Genomic DNA, 18,369 nt, shown 5'->3' with positions numbered 1-18,369 from the left:
CACATCTTGAATGTCATTTCTTGGTTCATAATAATCAGTTTGATGTTTTGTCAGAATATAAACAAAGCACTTTGTTTTGGTTCAGAAACAGATACACTGAAAGAAATGTTAAGACATTTTAACTGTGTATTGCATTTGGCTTTTTGCCACCCTGTTTTTACATGAAATGAAGATATATTATTTAAATCATGGTCAATGTTTGCTTTTTTCATACAGTGTAATGTGGGATTATTTTTGCTTTCTTGAAGTGTACTTGCTGCAGAATGTATTCCTGTTGCATGGTACAGAATCAGGTGAATAATTATAGCACCACAAGCGGCAGGTAAATACTACCAATAAAGCATCCAAAGCCTCAGTGGTGAATAATCAACTTTAGCTAGCAGTACCTCAACAAAGACCCATATCCAGAACCAGAGTATATGTGAAGGAGGCTTGGGGTCGGTTTGCTTTGTGGATTTGCTTAGTGGATTTTACTTTCTTTCAGATATTTACATTTATTTTGCATGAAAAGGTTGTCGTATACAAATCTATAACTGAGAATGAATGCCATGTCATTAAGACAAATCACTATGTATGGTTCAACTTGATTGCATCAGAAGTAAAAGGACCTCAATATGTGCAGTACATAAAGTATAATATATTGGTGCCTTGCTTTTGTGGTACATATTCATCTCCATATCTACAATTTCCAGAAAAGTGCATTAGGTTCCTCCGAACAGAAATGGTTGTCTTCATTTTCTCTCTTTGTAAATGTTACTGACTTAAGGAATTTCATGTTGTCGTTTTTGTTGTTGTTCCAAGATCATTTTGCTACAGGGCATAAAACACGTTAACATTCTGTCTCGAGTCTTTTAATTTATTTAAATTATGTGCACATATTTACACACTCGTAATAATCTCAGTTGGATTAATGAAGCCTGTAATGTAATGGAAAGTGAACTTTGAGTCTCATTCATCAATAAAGGAAATTCTATGAGGAGATTGTCGTTTGCTTTCTCATCATTCACTGAAAGAGTGAGGTTCTTTAGGCTTAGCAATGATACCAGCAACAAAGACATTCTGTTTAAAAATCTTTACTTTTATGAACAAGTGCTTACAAATAACAGTGGTTAAACTGCATGAGATAAACTGCAACTGCATTCTTGACGTTAAAGCCCACATTGTCACAAGGCAAGACACACATGTATACACATAGTTTGGTCCGGTCTCTACTGATATGAGGGATCATAGAGCTCTGGGTGACCATAGGCAGCTACAGCTGATTTAACAACAGCAGGACTTCACTGATGACATGGGGAGCAACTCAACGCTGATAGGCTATCGCGCTGGAGCGTCACCCGATTTTTTCGCAGAAGTTCAAATATTTCAACTTCTGCGTTTGGGGCGTTTCGGCGTTTTGACACGTCTATCGCTCCGCGCCATTCGCGTTCATCGCGTCTGTACATAGACTTTTTATGTAATCTCGCCGCATTCATCGCGTTTGGTGTGAACACGACGCTCGGCCTGCAGGCCTACAGCTACGTCAGCATTAGCAGCAGCGCTGCAGTGAGATTCTGTGCTGTGATTGGTCAGTGGGCGAGCACGTGACTGTCGTGAAACGAAACTTACAGCAGAGGCTTAGTTGGAGTAGTAAGAGTTCATATTGAAAGATAAGAATGAAATTCTGATATTTTTTGTATTTTGCTTGGTGTAGATTTTAAATTTTTTTTTACCTAGCTTTGTTTTTTAACACTCAATGGCTGAAGGAGGAGAAATGGATTTGTGAGTTGGGATTTAACCGTGGGATTAATCTTTGTCAACAAAGAAAAGAGGATGTGATCAGCATTTGGTAAGTCAACTGGTTCGTTTTTTTACATCTAATATCTGACTGGCCCTTGAGTGTGTAGCAGAATGCGTGTTACTGCTGTTGTTTTTCCTTTAAGCTAGTTAGCCTAGCCTCCCGGAACACTTGCGGAGCGTCAGCTGTTTTTTCTTGCGGTTCTTTTTGTTCCGGGTCAGAGGTCACACAGACCGTTGTCTCCTAGTAAGCGCAGGAAACATTATATTTCCTACAATTTAAGCTTCTGTATTTTCCAAAATGCATTAGTATTATTCAAACGTATTGTTCGGTTTGTAAGCCTCGTACCAAACGGTTTAATACAAATACGTAACGTTATATAGTTACAGCCCAAGAAACGAATAATAACCGGAGCTGTGACGCCATCATGTGGTTATAAGGTGGTATTTCAGCAGTGAAGGCCTTTTTAAGAATATAGTGTAAAAATGAATGTATATGATGTTTTTTCGACATTCACTATTTTGACTTTTTCATTTAGACACACTATAGGCTACGACCTTTTATGATTTTTTAACATGCTATATAGTATGACTTATTTTTGACATACTACTTACCACTAATTACTTTTTATGACATTCTATAGCAGGGAAAAGAGAAAGAAAGAACATGAGAGCAATATTATAGAGATGCTTTGAAAAAGAAAAAGTGCAGTTGTTCATGTGCTACTTTGGATATCTCGTTCCTTTGGAAATGAGAAGGTAGATACAAACAATCATTAAAACAGTTAATTTACATACAAATATCGTCAAGTTATGCAGAAATTACAACCATCACAAAGGATTATATGCGTTTAAATAATTTTCAATATCAAAATACTGCTCTAATCTCCATCCACTAAATGGTGGTGATGCACCTCTAAGCTGCTCTGCCGGCCATCAATAAACACTAAAGAGAAGTGATGCCAACTCAAATTGGGAAAATGGGAACAACATAAAGAGCATTAACCAGCATTCCAGAGTGTGGAGGTAAATCAAATGAATAAAGTTAGTGAAAATGATCTAGAATGAAAGTGGCACAGTGACAGACACGTTCCAGAAGATGGCAGCAGTGAACCATAACGAATGCCGGCTACCGTGAAACACCAACGAAGAAGATGATCCAAGATGGCGATATTTGCGTGGCAACATCATAGAAATTGGTAGCAGAAGAGAGACTGTGGGAGAGCGAAAGGTACATGTTGCACTGTTTTTCTTGCTATGTTTGGGACTGTCAGTGATTAGTGATCGCACACTGGATGCAATGGAGCGACTTGCTTCCTGCTCCGCGCATATTCATTTGCGTCAGCTTGGATGCGTAAAGCTAGGCCGCTGCTGTGCTAAACTAGCCCCGTATGGATGAGCCTGGTTGTTGTTTGTTGGTATAAACCTCATTAGCGTTGTGTTTTCTTTTGACGGACCTTAAACTCGCGTTAACATAATCGACACCGTTGGACGTTGTGTCTCATGTTTAAATGGATGATGTAACGTTACGATGCGGTCAATGCAATTGTTTACGTTTTGATCACATTTGCAACGTGCTGTTGATAACTGAAAATACTATTCATATGCAATTTACACAAAAAATAAAAACCTAAATAACTGTTAAAGCTCGACTATAAACAGCACCTCCTTCATGCAGACATACGAGGAAAGCAGCTGTTACAGTGTATCTTCTGATGTAAATACGTTCTTTACCAGACAGTCAGAGAGAGAAAGAGCATCTGTTTGGGCAACAGCAGTAAAACTAGCAATAAAGGTAAACTCCAGGTACTTGTTACAAATTATGACAAAGATAATCTGCGTGGGCCTTGAAGGGAGAGGTTAGAGGTTCATTTATTGTCAATGCGCAACAGAATTAAGTCCCCAGTCCCATTTCTGCTGAATAAGACAAATACATTTGATGAAGCATGGAGGATGAGTTGAGTCCTACAGCCTGAGGAGAGAAGCTGCTCTGTAGTATGGCAGCTACCGCTTGCCAGATTTCTGCATTACTTGCTGCCACTGTCCATCCTCTGCTGGTTCATCATGGTCTCCCATTGCTTTTGTGTGCTGATGACAAACCCCAGGTTAGATCATTGACACAAATGCAGGTGATTTATTTTTTGCACGTGCGGAACATCCTGTTTCGTTGCAAACTATTTTCCAAAGCTGAGTCAAAGCAATCAAATGTGTTCAAGTAAAATCAGACTTTGTGTGTTAAGAAATGCAACGTTTGCAAACTCTTGATTTGTAAAGAGAGAAAAAACATTTTTGTTGTTGCTATGTAACAAACTCATCATGGCTGAAAAGGGTGACAAACAAAGTTGTGACTACCTGGTCATTTTGTTAAGTACAGCCTGAATTATCTCACACACAAAACAATCTCAAATGACACAAATATCCGTAGGAGTTTTCCTCCTGCTCCTATTATAAAAGTACGTTTTTATAAAAGCAGAGCAGAGCATGGGAAAGTGGCAGCTTTTTACCTTTCTCCTTCACACTTATCTTGGTCATCATGGCATTTTTCTGAGTTTTGAAAAACAAAAACATATTTAAGTTTAGATTATTGAATGCAGTATTTTGGTTAGAACATGCTGGCTGTGGAACGAGGGCGTACCATGCCCCACCCGCCTCTGAACATGTCATCTACATATGACACAACCTCTTGCGTGTCATATTGAAGGGGGGTGGCAGTGTAGTCAGAGTAGAGATTATATGTTTTGGTCTGACGGTGGTGCTTGAGGAAAGGTCATAGATCATCAACATTGAGAGGATTCATCTACTACTAAGATGACGGAATAAAGTATTGAAAAATGAATGACAAGTTTTGATATTTCTTTTGGTGGAATTTAAAAAATAATCCTAAAAATGAATAAACTAGTATAGAATAATCCAAGAAATATTAGTTTGATTAGTCGATTCGGTGCAGCTCTACTTTGGAGCAGATGAAGTAAGACTGTCTACTGGAATGATTAAGACTGGACCACTAGACTAGACTTCTACATAAAAACATACGATACTAAGTGGTTTCATATAAGCCATATTTAGTTTTTCATGCGCCCAAGTCTAGATATGTCATGTGGTTGGACAGAGATGAGTTTTTAAGGAAATAACCGATGCCTATGCATTTGTGGTGGTCTGGGTAGGTCTTCTTTGGCTTCTTTTAAGGAATCTTTAGGGGCTCCTCCTGAGCAGCTTCATTCATCCGTGGTTGTCAAATCATAGTTCTCACATTCCTTTCTGTTCTCTGAAATCCATTATCATACACGGGTGTTATAGAATAAATATTTTAAGTACAAATTTCATAGAATTGAGAACCAGTTGAAAAATAAGTAGATAAACTTCAATCGTGAATCATTGTGCCTGCCCCAAAATACCAGATGGATTCTGTAAACAAACTGATAATTACACACCTGATTCAAGTTATTTTCATCAGAGGTAATGTCGTCCATGCTTCTTCAGGCTTTTTGTGTGTGTACATGGCTTTTGTTACATATTCATCAGGCCGAAACAACCATTCTCAACCCAACTGGTTATCTCTGAGTGGTTTTCTCTCCATACAGCTTTTGCCTTCATTGTTCTGTTCTTCCACTGCTATACAAACATACAAACCAAAACACAATGTGAAAGCGACTTTCAATATAAATAATGCTGTATTGTGGGGATTTGGTATTTTCAGTATTGCATACTATCTTTTTGCACAGAATCCAATGCACTTAAACTTTCACAAAAGCAATCAGTTGATAATTACTAATTAATTAATTACTAATGATTCATTCCTGTAACGTTACAACATGTCGAGCCCCAGTGTTAATCTCTTCCTTCCCTGCACACTCTTCTGCCTATTTATATAACTGAAGGAGGGGAGGCGCTGATTCATAGTAATGTATCGTTTCACGTTTTTTGGGTGGTAACCGACAAAATGGAGCACAATTATCACCTGCCGCCCAACACCATATTTACCCACTCAAACTAAATAAACGGTCCAAATTCACGGGGTCAGCAGCACCGTGAAGAGCGCACTAGTAGTTTTACGGCCAACTTCTGCAGCTGACTGTCCCAATATAGGGACTCACTGTCAAATTCGCAGCCCAAAGTTACACAGGATACACTTTGGCTCCCTGCAAATTTCACTAGCAACTGCAAAAGTGCAAGTTGATATTGAAGTGCCAGAAATGTGTGATCATAAATTTGCGTTACGTCACGTCCCTTAAGCTGTGGCGTTATCATTTAACTTACTATACATTGACACCATGCGTGTTAATCGTATACAAAATGTTATGGCTTTCAAATATCAGATTAGCTAAACGTTAAAAGTTGTGGCAATAAAAAGTGTAATCTTCTCCGAGCAATCTCTCTGCCGTGAACATTTCCCTCATGATATAAGGACATGCATAACTGTCTCAGCCTCAACATTAACCGAAACCAACATCCCTACTTTGACATCATATTTATGTTTGCATTATCTTTTCTCTTTTTGCAGATTAATCTTGCAACACACGGTTCTCCTCCTGGTTCCAGTCGGCTCCCTTTCCCCTGATTGTTATTTTTATTATTGATTACTGATTAATAACTGAGCCACATAAACATCATCAAGAACACTTTGGATTTGAGATCTGAATAAGCAGGTATGGCTCTACTCTGGCAACTTCCAGCTGCACTGTAGGTGATCACGCGGCATTTTCTCGCCTCTTTGCATTTTAATCGGAGAGCCCCGTTCACACAATCCAGACAGAATTTGATGCAGAAAAGAACAAATAGATTCAGTCGTTAGTATGACAAACGGAATTGGGCTTATGTGAGGAATGACAGTATATTTGAGCTAAACTGATAAAAATACACTTTCTTCTGAGAACACTTGTTGTCAATCATTTCAATGTGTTTAGTGCACATCTGGTCATTTATTTAGGCCGCTTCTGCATAAATGAAAACAATGTTCAGCTGTCGGCTCTGCCCAACATTGGTACATTTAATGTGAGTAACTCAGGGATTTAGCAGTGTTTTCTAGTTAAGGCAAGCCACCTCAACAAACATCATGAAGAATGTATACATGTATGAAATAATTGTTTTAATAGGATCTTATTGCCTCTATTGGACAGCTGATTGTAGAGAAAGTTAAGGAAATGAGTAGAGAGAGACGGGGAACAATCTACAACAAAAGGTCATTGAAGTGCATGGTTTGATGCTTGAGCCTCAAAAAAACGATACCCTCCGATTCACGTCATTTAATATAGAGTATCTGCCGATACCGAGTACCAATCCGATACTTCAATACAGCTGCTCAGTTCACACTTCAAGTACATTAAAGCTATCAAAATCACTCCGGTGTATATGCATAAAAATGGAATAGCTCTGCATTGCAGTAAGAAAAACGTTGCCTCCATCCAAGCAGTTCCTCAATATTTTTTTGTTTTCTTTTACAAAATAAAGAATCCTCTGTAATTAGTTTGGCCTCGTCACTGTCTCTCTCCCTTTTTAAAAGTCTCCTTGTTTGCGTTTGCCTGAGTTATGTGAATGAGCTGTATTTCATTGAGTGTTGGTCTTCATTGGCTGTACATGTTTTGCACAGATTGCATTATTGGATTTTTGCTCGCAGGGCTTTTTTTTTTGCACATAAATTGGGTGAATAACAAATAAACAGCCTCACACTGCGTATTGCTGTTGTCTGTGGTGTTTCACAGGGACATGGAGGCGAGACTGACGGCAGAGAGTTAAAGAGTAGACCACTGCTGCACTCCATAGTTGCTGTTTATAAAAGTTTTGTGAGTAAAAACACTTTTGTGACAGTTGACGTAAAACGAAGGATCGGATTGGGCTCAATATAGCCGATACCCATCAGTCTGCGATTGGATTGGTACATCCCCACTAGCTGCAGTATTATTGCCGTTATAGTGGGTGTTCCTGCTCTGACCAGCCTGTCGTTTTTTTTAATGATTTCAGAACTGGAACGTGCTGACGGGAGGAAAAGCATCGGGAGGACATTGACTTTCACCAGTAAGCCAGTGAAATGAGTTCATCAGTAGAGGTGAGATCAAATAGAAATTAACATTATTCAGGATTATGTCATCACCACAGACTAAAAGCCCAGCAACCACGTCTGCCATCATGCCGCTGCACCAATTAAATCAGCTTAACATTCATTTCATACTCTGCTGCTCGGTTTCTCTATTTAACAGAGACACGGTTTCCATGCTATATTTATACTCTTCCATTCTTTCTATCAGTGTAAAGAAACTGTCAACAAAACTAAACACTTCCTGCTGTTTCAGTGGTGTACGAAGCTTCCCAAGCAAACAAATTAGTAACTTATTCTTTTTCTTAAGTAAAGCTTAGTCTAGCGGTGTCTTTAGCCACTCTGTCAGCAGCAAACTGCAGGTCTGTTGCATGTTGTCTGATCATGTAACATTTTTCCTCCATTGTGACGGTCTGGATAAAACGGAAAAGCAGGAGTGTTGCAGTATAAGTAGTATAAAGTTATGATATCTATCACTGATTTCCACAATGCAGACAGAGTAAGTAGGAAATGACAACTTTCTACTTACACATCTGCTGCTCTGAGTTTCTCTTTAACAACAACTCAAACAAGGTCTAAACAAATGTTCTGAGGAAAAAGCAAAGACACGCACCATAGCAGTGGGCGGTGGTATTTCATTACTTCATTGTTCTCCAGCCAACATAAAACATAAAAAGACCAGGAAGGAAAGTGACCACAACAAACGTGTCAGAGAGGAGCATCAACCATTATTCATCAATGCTGAGCGTTGCAAGTAAGAAAGGAGTAAGATCCGACAAGAGGGTCAGCCGACGGAAAAAGAAAGAGCAGCTAAACAAGTTTAACTGATTTACTAAATGGATTTCTACTCTAATCGACAATCGTATCAAACATGACAAATGTAAGCATTTAAAAGAAAACAAGAAGCCCCTTTACATCTTTTTTGGCAAGAGCGTCCTCTCCCCTCTCTGATCACCTGCCTCGCCTCCTCTGCCGTCTAATTTAGGACATGAAACATGTCTTTTGGCACGGTTCTCTCGCCAATCAGTGAGATAAGGTATTTACAATCTGTCATTCATGTGACTCCAATAGTACGTAGTATTTCATCAAGTCCTCCGCTCTGACTATTATTTCTCTTTTTTTCCTCAGGTGAAACGGACGGACACAGACAGCAGCAGACCCCATCAGTGTCACAAGTGTGCGAAATCTTTCAGTCGGATTTGCAGTCTAAGGAGACATGAACTCACACACGCTGCGGAGAAACTGTACGACTGTGAACAATGCGGTAGCAGTTTCAGCCAGCTTAATGCCTACAATATACACTTGCAGACCCACGCTGAAGAAACGACGTACTGCTGTGAACAGTGCGAGAGGCATTTCAGCGACCACGGTTCATATAGAAAACACCTGCGCGACCACACTGGACCGTACCAGTGTGACCAATGTGAAAAGACGTTTAGTTACTTCAGTATTTACAAGATACACATGCGTGTCCACACTAAAGAAAAGCCATACTGCTGTGACCAGTGTCCAAAAAGTTTTAGTTTTTTAAGTTCATACAAGCGACACCAGCTAAGCCACAGCGGAGAGAAGCCGTACCAGTGTGACTTCTGTGGAAAGAGTTTTACGCAGTCGGGGCATTTCAGTCTGCACCTGCGTAACCACACTGGAGAGAAACCCTACGAGTGTGACCAATGTGACAAGAGCTTCAGTGACCTTAGTAGTTACAAGATACACCTGCGTGTTCACTCGGGAGAGAAACCATACTGCTGTAACCAGTGTGGGAGGAGCTTCTCTCAGTTAGGTAATTACAAATCACATTTGCGTATCCACACCGGAGAAAAGCCGTTCCGCTGTGAACTATGCGAGAAAAGCTTCTCCATTTCGAAAACGTACAAACAACACGTGCGTACGCACACTGGAGAGAAGCCGTACAAGTGTAAAGAATGTGGGAAAGGCTTTGGTCGTCTAAGTAACTACATGCGTCACCTCCGCATTCACACTGGAGAGCAACCGTACAGCTGTGACCAATGCGGGAAGTCTTTCAATAGCTCATATAGTTACAGCCGACACCTGCGCGTGCACACCGGAGAGAAACCATACTGGTGTTCACAGTGCAAGAGACTGTTTACTCGATCCCAGTCCTTGAAGAAACACCGCTGTATTGCAATAGATGAAGACTATTTAGATGAGAGAATAGATAAGAGTTCGACTGCGTGTAACAAAGAAGCACAACTGAGTTGCTCACCAACAGAACCAACAAACGATAGCCGACAAAAAACAACAAAATAAACTAGTGTGCTCATGGTAGTTAGGGGACATGTCTAGTGCAAAAGTGGGGCTTTGTTTGTGTTAGTAATAGTTTTTAGACAACCGGTGCTTTATTGCACAGTGAAATAAGATATTACACTACATTACAGTCATTTAGCAGACGCTTTTATCCAAAGCGACTTACAATAAGTGTATTCAACATCGGTATTCAAGAGAACTACTAGTCACCAGAAGTCATAAGTGCATCTCCTTTGTTAAACAAGCATCTAAGAGCATAAACCAGAGCAAATGTACAGTGCAGAAACAAACTAATACAATAAGTGCAACGAACTAATATGAATATATTAAGTGCAACAAACTAATACAAATACAACAAGTGCTTCTCTGACTGATCTAAAGGAGCTGGACTAACGAGCTTTATGTGTATGGCACCTTTCCTACTAGAAATTCATCCCAAAGAGCTTTGAAATAAAAAAGTGAGCTTTTTAAGAAACCTAAAAAAAAATGACTTTATCAAAGACGTAGTGAAAAACTACATTTTTTGTGTTTAAGTTTAACACTAGCTTGCTAATTGTCACACTGCTAATGTTAACATTTGTTAGCAGAACGCGAGACTAATATTGATAACTCAAAGAAACTGATTACTTTAGGGAAGACATCAAGGCCAACATTTTGATATGTAGGAATCTGTTGGTCCGGTCACAGAGAACCTGACGCTCCAAAGTCATCAAGATCCTATTGACTCGGTGAAACAACTCTCAACGTCACAGAGGAACAAAGACCTGTCCACTGTGATCAGACTCAAACCGGAGGAATATGACTATGCTTTAATTCAAAGTTTATTTTCAATGGAAAATAATATAATAAGCATGTTATTAAAGTTAAACGTGGTAAAGGATATGTATGAAGTATTATTAGTTGAGTTATTGTATAATTCTTTTAAGATTGAAGGCTTTATATTGTCTTACTTTGACTCCATCTGGTGGTAGTAACAAGTATGGCCGATTGGTTTGTCCAATTCAAAAAACATGCTTCTCGGCTTTACCCTAATCATATGTAAAGAAATGTATCTGCCGAGCTATCTGCTGTCAACCGCCGCCGCCACAACGTATCAGCGATCTGAAGTTTGCGTGAGTTACTCACAGCATTGAAACAAATACATTTGTGTCAGACCTCACTGGGCTGAGTATAATTGTCCATTATATTTTCAACTGTTGACAGCAAGGTCTGTAAATGATCCTGCAGTGTTTCTGTCCAACCTACTGCATGTGTCATTTTTTTAAAAACACTACTGTTGTTCACGGGGCTCTGTATGAATGTAGTGGTCTCAACAAAGATTGCAGTTCATTTCACAGCTGGAGACAGTTGTCTGTAACAAAGTGTGGACTGTGGTGAGACAGAGTCACAGCTGGATTGCTGTCCATCTGAGCGATACTTGTCATTTCAAGTTTGCAAGTGGTCAATTACCTGGAACTCACATTAACAATTAAAACAGTTCAATATTAATGACTGTTTTGTATATTGTGTATATTACAATGTGTAGTATTAGTCTGTGATACCATGGAGGATAACAAATGTGCGTCACTAATAAATGGAATATATTAATACTTGCTGAAGTAAATGTTTTAATTAGTGAAGTCTGAAATAAAAGGTTTCAATTGAATTTGTAAATGACTGACCGCTAATACATCACACCACCATTTTTGATAAGTCTGATAGGACCATGACAGGTTACTGACAGTTAAATGCTTAATTAAAACACACTTTAACATTGTCTGACTGCATCAGAAGATTTTTTTTCATCAGAATCTACAAGTTAGCTTGTAAATTCAAGGCTTACTAACAATGAGGCACTTTTCATTTTACTCAGAATGTTTCTTTTGCTGCTCGCACAGCAACTCTTCACCAACTTGGATCAACATTTCTGGAGAAGTATCTGATAATGAAGACAACCTATTCAATTCAGGGAATGGTAATATGATTTTGAGGTGGATTTCTGAATAATATTTAGCACAACTCAAATAAGAAATACTCATCCAGTAAGATAATTCCAATGAAAGCCAACATGATAAAGGAGCAGCTCTTCTTGCTAGCCAAACAACAGGTGTCCATAAGGGTTATGACTTTATGTGGAATTACTTTCAACAATGTACGGTGGCGAGTGGGGGTGGGGACCAACTACCATGGAGATGCGCAAAGCCCATCCTGCAGACCTAGAAATCCAGTTGTGGCGACGGCGAGGAGAAGGAAATAAACGAACGAACGCCACCTGCGGAATTACACCCCAAAAAATGTGGTCTCAAGAATCTTAGCTGGCTTTGGCCAGTGGTGGTGGTGATGGTGGTGGTGGTGGTGGGGCCAGACTACACTGAGAGCCCACTCACTCACTCACCTTCTGTGCAGCACAGCAATCCTGAAAGCAACATCGCTGCAGCCTACGTTCATGTCCCAGTGCTTTAAAATGCAATGGTGTCGGGACCTCACCACAGGGGAACTAGCCTCTCAACAATTTGCTCTGCTTCACTGAAGAAAACGGTAACCATTAGGTGAACCTACAAAAGGGAACATTATTAATTAGTTAACAGGGCTCACCATGCTGCAGGCTGAAAAGATACAATTTTACTCTGTGACTTCATTCTCAACCTTAAATTACATATGGGATCACATGGGAAAAAGATAGGCAGGACAACAATATGCACAGCAAACACGTCAAGAACAGAAGGCAGTAAACTAAGTATGCAGTGTAAAAAGGCTGATATGTTAAGTGGTCACTTTAGCCACTCACCTGTAACAGCAAACACTGCCAGTCACGACAGAGACAGAGGTCAAGGGCCAAAAAGATGAGCATAGGCCAACAGGTGAATCTGGCTCTAAATAAGAGAATTGATGGGGGGAGGAGCCAGGCCTGTGGCTGTGTTCACCAACACTACACATGGTGCTGTATTCACTAACTTTAGAGCTGCAAAACCCACCACACAGGGATAACGTTTAAATTGAGAAGCCCGTGAGGTAACGTTTAGCTCGTCAGCCAATTCAAGTTTTGTTTTATTTTACAGACATTTATTTTACTTCTTACAGGCGACTGTTTGTTCTAAACAACAATGGCGGCTCCTAAAGAGGTTAGCGTAGACGCTTCAATGGCATCAATTACATCAGAACCAGAGAGAATTTTTTTAAATGCCTTTTAAAAAATGTCTTTTTCCAAACAGTTTCCTAATTTATTTGCTCCAAACCACTTTATGTAAACACATCGAATCCATATTTCAAAAGTTATCATAACATTAACTTGACAGTTGAATTGATACACGACTGCTGTCTTACAAACTGCGCATGCCGACACAACAATAAAGAGGTTCTTTAGGCCTGCTCGCTTTCTCTGCTTCTGTTCCCTCCAACAACGCCGGTGTCTTCCTCCTGAGATAGTGGCCCAAATTGATCCTGACGATCTCTGCTGTTATCCGCTCTCAGTCAAACACAAGGTGATTGCATGTATTGCCGATTCTTAAGAGGTCATGGCGGTTGTAGGCTAAGTATATTGTTTCCATGAAAGCTTTTCAAAAACACTCAAAAATAAAATAAAGGTATTAATCTCAAAATTGATAATTTGCCATCACATTATAACCAGTTGGCTTAAATGCATAGACCACTGGTTAAAGTATCAGTCCGAAGATATTCTATATATTTTTCATCTTGTCCACAAACTCCGTGTGCAGAGAAACTGAATCAATTGATCATATAACAACAATTGTGCCTGATATATCTTGTGTGTCCTAGAACTGTTGTAACTGTAATTGTTGTTTAAATGATCCACAACACATCAATGAGCCACACTGTTGCACTGGGAGACATATTCCTTCATTATCATGAACACACTGTAGTTTATTTAAATCCCACATACAGACTTGCTGCTCCAAATATTCACTATAGAGCACCAAATGTGTATTAATACGCTGCTGAAAATAGTCCCCAACAAATTTCCCCCTGTTTGAGTAACATTTAATTAAAAATTACAGTAACCAGCTATGTTTGTAAATTACTGCGCCTTTAAAACACTGTAAAATTGTGCACCATTTTCAAAGGTTTCTTCAGTTGGAAGCAATGTGCTCGGAGCTGAGAGAATCCAACAGGTTCGGGAAGTCAGAGGGTGTTGAAAGACGGACCAAAACATTGTTGGTTTTGCTCCATATTGGGGAATTTGTTGACAATAAGACAAATATAGAGTAACTCCACATTTATCCTTTACACTATTGTTAAAGTTAGGCAACTTATTAAGATTAGGAAAAGAGCACTATTGTGCTATGGAGCAATCTTTATGATTTGGTCCTCACACGCACGCACACAAGCATGTGGGTCATTCCTGCCAAACACTATTGCACTGATCTACAGGAGTCTGTAACGTGACAAAGAATGCAGAAATGCAACAACAGGGAAGGAGAAGACTTCTAGCGAGTAAATAATGCAGGATTTAAAATTAGATTTTTAACTGCTTCATGACGGAGATACATTCAACATATTTGTTAGACCCCAAGGATACACACAATACTTTTGGTGAGTGACACTTAAGATTAACAGAAACTTTATTAGTTTACAAAAACTCCACAGCGGAGCTTTAATTGATGGTCTTCATCAGGATGTGAATGCCAGTCTCCTACATAAGAGTCAGATGCACCACAGACCTGTCCACTAATTCATCCGCACAGAGATGTCTCCCCAAAGACTGACCGTCACAAAGTGCATCTAATGGGGATTGTGGCATTGACTGAAGGCTTTATAAGTTATGTTAGCAAATATTTTACAGTAGAGAAGAATGGATGAAAAGTTCAGTGCGTATATATATATATATATATGATAGGTATAAAATCTGAAGCATGGCAGAAATGATCAGAGAGGGGATACCAGGTGAGAAAATATATCGTGCAATTGTTAACATTCTGAGTAGCTTCCAGGTTAACTGCGTGGTACTTCTATGCTGCCCTTCTATGCACTGCCTTTCGCAAACTATTTGCATTTGGTGCGAGACCGGTAAAAGGTTTGGTTAAGTTTAGGCACAAAAACTTCTCGTGAATTTTAGGATATGCAAGGTGCAAGGAAAGATAAAATGTCAAATTCACCACCCAAGCATGTTTAATATATACTGAAAAAGATCATATCACACAGAAATTATGTGTTAATATTTGTAAAAAAAAAAAAATGTGGGTGACCATTAATCCAATACTTAATTTGCTCTGTTGAAAAGCAACTAACAAGATGTTGGTCAAAATTGATGAGTTTAATAGAAAATGAAATTATACCAGAAGCAAAGTTGTAAGTGAAGGTGATGATTCCCACATTTCTCTCAGTGGTTGACATGTTTGGGAGCCATCCCTTATCACTTGATTATAACACCATCAAAATACCTCTGATAATTACAACATGTGGTCATTGCAAAAATGATATGAGTCCATGAGAAGAAAAGGAAGTAGATCCCACGACATTTTCTGCTTAACTTAAACCAGACGTTGATCACGTCTTGGGCATTTATCATGTTGTGGGAGAAGCTTTTAAGCTAACCGGCTTGCTTCTAACTAACAGCACAAATAACAGCTCCCTGGTGAAAGAAAGTAGCAAATTTGAGTTCTTAAAAACATACACTATACATAACAAGAACCACATTATTACTGCAATTAATATTGTTAATATTATTCTTATTACTATAATTATTAAACACTAAAATGCAGCCAGGCACAAAGCTTCAGGCTGACAAGTTCATTTGAAAGAAAAAACTCAAAGTGACATGCAAACGTTCTCTTCGTCCTCTCTTCGTCCTCCTCGTCTCCGTTGCCATCATCAGTGCAGTATATTTATTAAAAGGAAGGTCTTTGTTCACAGTTTCTTGTCCACCTCACAGCAGTGAGAGCTCCTATTGGCTCAGGTTTCAGTATCAGCAGCTGCCATTGGCTGAGCATGGAGAGCTCTGATTGGTTCTCATTCTGTTTGGCACTTCATCCAGTTGGCTTCAGAACTCACATGACAATACTATGTGCATGTGCACGTGCAAAATGTGTGGCTCATGTGTGATACTGTATGTCAGTGTGTACTGATGTACTGTATATGTAAGTGGGATGTGTGTTTATGTCTGTATGGGTGTACTGACCTATAGACAGGGATGGGCAAGATGTCTCACAAGTATTTTAAGTATTATATTCATATAAACATATATATATATATTCATATAAACATATTTAAAAAGAACAAGGGATTTCCACATACGGTTGAAGTTTTACTGAAGCTAACTGGAACTCAAAGGTCTGGATTTCTGGATGCTGGGTTTTATTTAAATAGGATGAGAATAATATAGATTTGTTCACAGATCCTTTAATAGCATCCCAGAGAAAGCGGCGATCAACAGCAATGGTGGTATTGGTTTGAATGAAGTCAGCTAATTCTATTGCAAGATGATATTTGAAATTCAGATTTAGTAAAAGAGAAAACTTGAAATGTCAATTTTCAGGGTGCAAGTGCCAGATGATGAAATACAGTTGCGACGCCCAAATGAATATGTAACAGATACATTTTCAATTTTAATCAATACAAACTGTCACACTTGCATCTTTATTTTCCGTCTATTTTCTTGAAATTATGCACGCAACTACAGTGACTGAGTGCACTCGAGTACTGTGGCCGAACAAATCCAATGTAGATACGGATGGAGGCCTGAAGCTGCTGCTCTTTTGATGCTTTCACTGCCCGGCTGCAGCATACAAGTTGTTGCCATTTGAAATCTTGCACAGTTAATTCTGACCTGAAACCAGATACACATGTTCGGTAGCTGCACTCAACCTCAGACAAATGCAGCGTTATTAAATGCGAGCATTTATTCAATTTGAGCTCTGAGTTTGTGAGTGTTTCTCTTACATTCGACCCAATTTAGATATTGCTACGTCCCTGTCAGTATCCAGTCTGATGACTGAGTGCTTTCTATGAAATATGTTATGAAACATATGCAATAAATGTAATGCTGTTGTTAACAATGTACATTAAAACGTAGTTAAAAAGTAACTTTGAATGACCTTTAATGGCTATAATACCATTTTAGAAGAAGAGTTGTGTGCTTCAAACAGCCAAGACAATTAATTTGAATGTTAAGCTATTACCCATAAACAGGAGCAACATGTAAACTGGTGATTAAAAGCTGTTAAAGACACGACAAAATGTATTAATAGAATACTGCTAAACGCGTAGTAACGCCAATAACCAAATGCTAATTTATCAAATGTAGTAGTATGTTTGTGTATGAATACTTGTGAAGTTAATGCTTTTTGGCTTTTGTTTGATCTCTTAATCCATCCATGATTTTTGTGTTCATAGACTCTTTCTAACTATTGTGATGGCTTACGATTTATGTAGAATAATGAGTCAATCAGTTTGAAAACTGGTGCAGTCTACATGTTGCTCTCAAACCAGTTATTCTCAGCGTCCCTAGTTTGGATTTGTTTGGTGCTCTTTGATGCTACCACTAAGTGTTACCAAAGTCAGAAATGCTCAGATCCTACACAAAGGGGCTTAAATTGTTAACATACATTTTGATTAATGTTTTCCCATCCCTGTGTATAGTGTATGTATTCATACCGGTGGGTTTGTGTGTGTGTGTGTGTGTGTGTGTGTGTGCGTGTCAGTCCATGCATCTCTTGGGTCTCTACTAATTAGGGATATTCAGGCAGAAATAAGGAAAACAATTAAGATCAATAACATCATTATCATTATTTGCTATCACAATTACTATTTTGTCATGGATGCATTTTTTCAGGACGTCAGGTTTTTTTCACAGCACTTGAACTCATTTAAACAAGATTCTGCTTTTAGACCCACAATTCCTGATCACATCCCTGATTAATGTTATTGCGTTAACGTCAGCATCACTGTTGTCCTTAGTTTCTATAGCCTCCATGGCAAAAATCTACGAAACAATGTGTGTTTATTTAGAAAACTGTCCACTGTGCTTGATTGTTTTTCATGAATTTGTAAATGACAGGCCATCTTTCTCGTTGATGGTCAAGTGATTCACTTCGTTGGTGGGCAGGTCTTTGCTAAAGCCTGACAGCCAAGTGGTAAGAGGACAACATCTGTCCAGTCTTTTTAGGCTAGATGTTAAAGAGCAGATCAGAAGTCCTCAGAGAGATATGATTGGCTAAACTCCGGATTGAAAATCAGGGCAGATCACCCACGGTGAGTGGTAATTGGTCACCGAAGGAGATGACAAGCATTTCCACTCACTTTCAGAGGGGAAGGGAGGGTGTGTGTTGATTGGCTGTAAGGCACTGGCTCGGGTGTGG

General features: G+C 39.1%; 1 protein-coding gene across 2 annotated transcripts; it reads left to right on the top strand.

Annotated features, from left to right (window-relative positions):
* Window positions 1-2,939: 2,939 nt before the first annotated feature.
* Window positions 2,940-11,658, top strand: LOC306696728 (uncharacterized protein). Of its 2 annotated transcripts, none has more exons than XM_079160407.1 (4): window positions 2,940-3,007; window positions 6,278-6,422; window positions 7,735-7,819; window positions 8,936-11,658. In XM_079160407.1, exons 3-4 carry the CDS (start codon window positions 7,802-7,804, stop codon window positions 10,076-10,078), a joined length of 1,161 nt encoding a protein of 386 aa, XP_079016533.1. In that variant the 5' UTR covers window positions 2,940-3,007; window positions 6,278-6,422; window positions 7,735-7,801; the 3' UTR covers window positions 10,079-11,658. The 2 variants fall into 2 exon arrangements, with proteins under 2 accessions (XP_079016533.1, XP_079016532.1); XM_079160406.1 differs by lacking the exon at window positions 6,278-6,422 and adding an exon at window positions 7,476-7,556 and having other exon boundaries at window positions 2,953-3,007.
* Window positions 11,659-18,369: the final 6,711 nt, after the last annotated feature.

This window comes from Pholis gunnellus (genome assembly GCF_910591455.1).
Source record: "Pholis gunnellus genome assembly, chromosome: 5".
Taxonomy (NCBI): Eukaryota; Metazoa; Chordata; class Actinopteri; order Perciformes; family Pholidae; genus Pholis; species Pholis gunnellus.
This window is presented reverse-complemented; position numbering and strand designations above follow the sequence as displayed.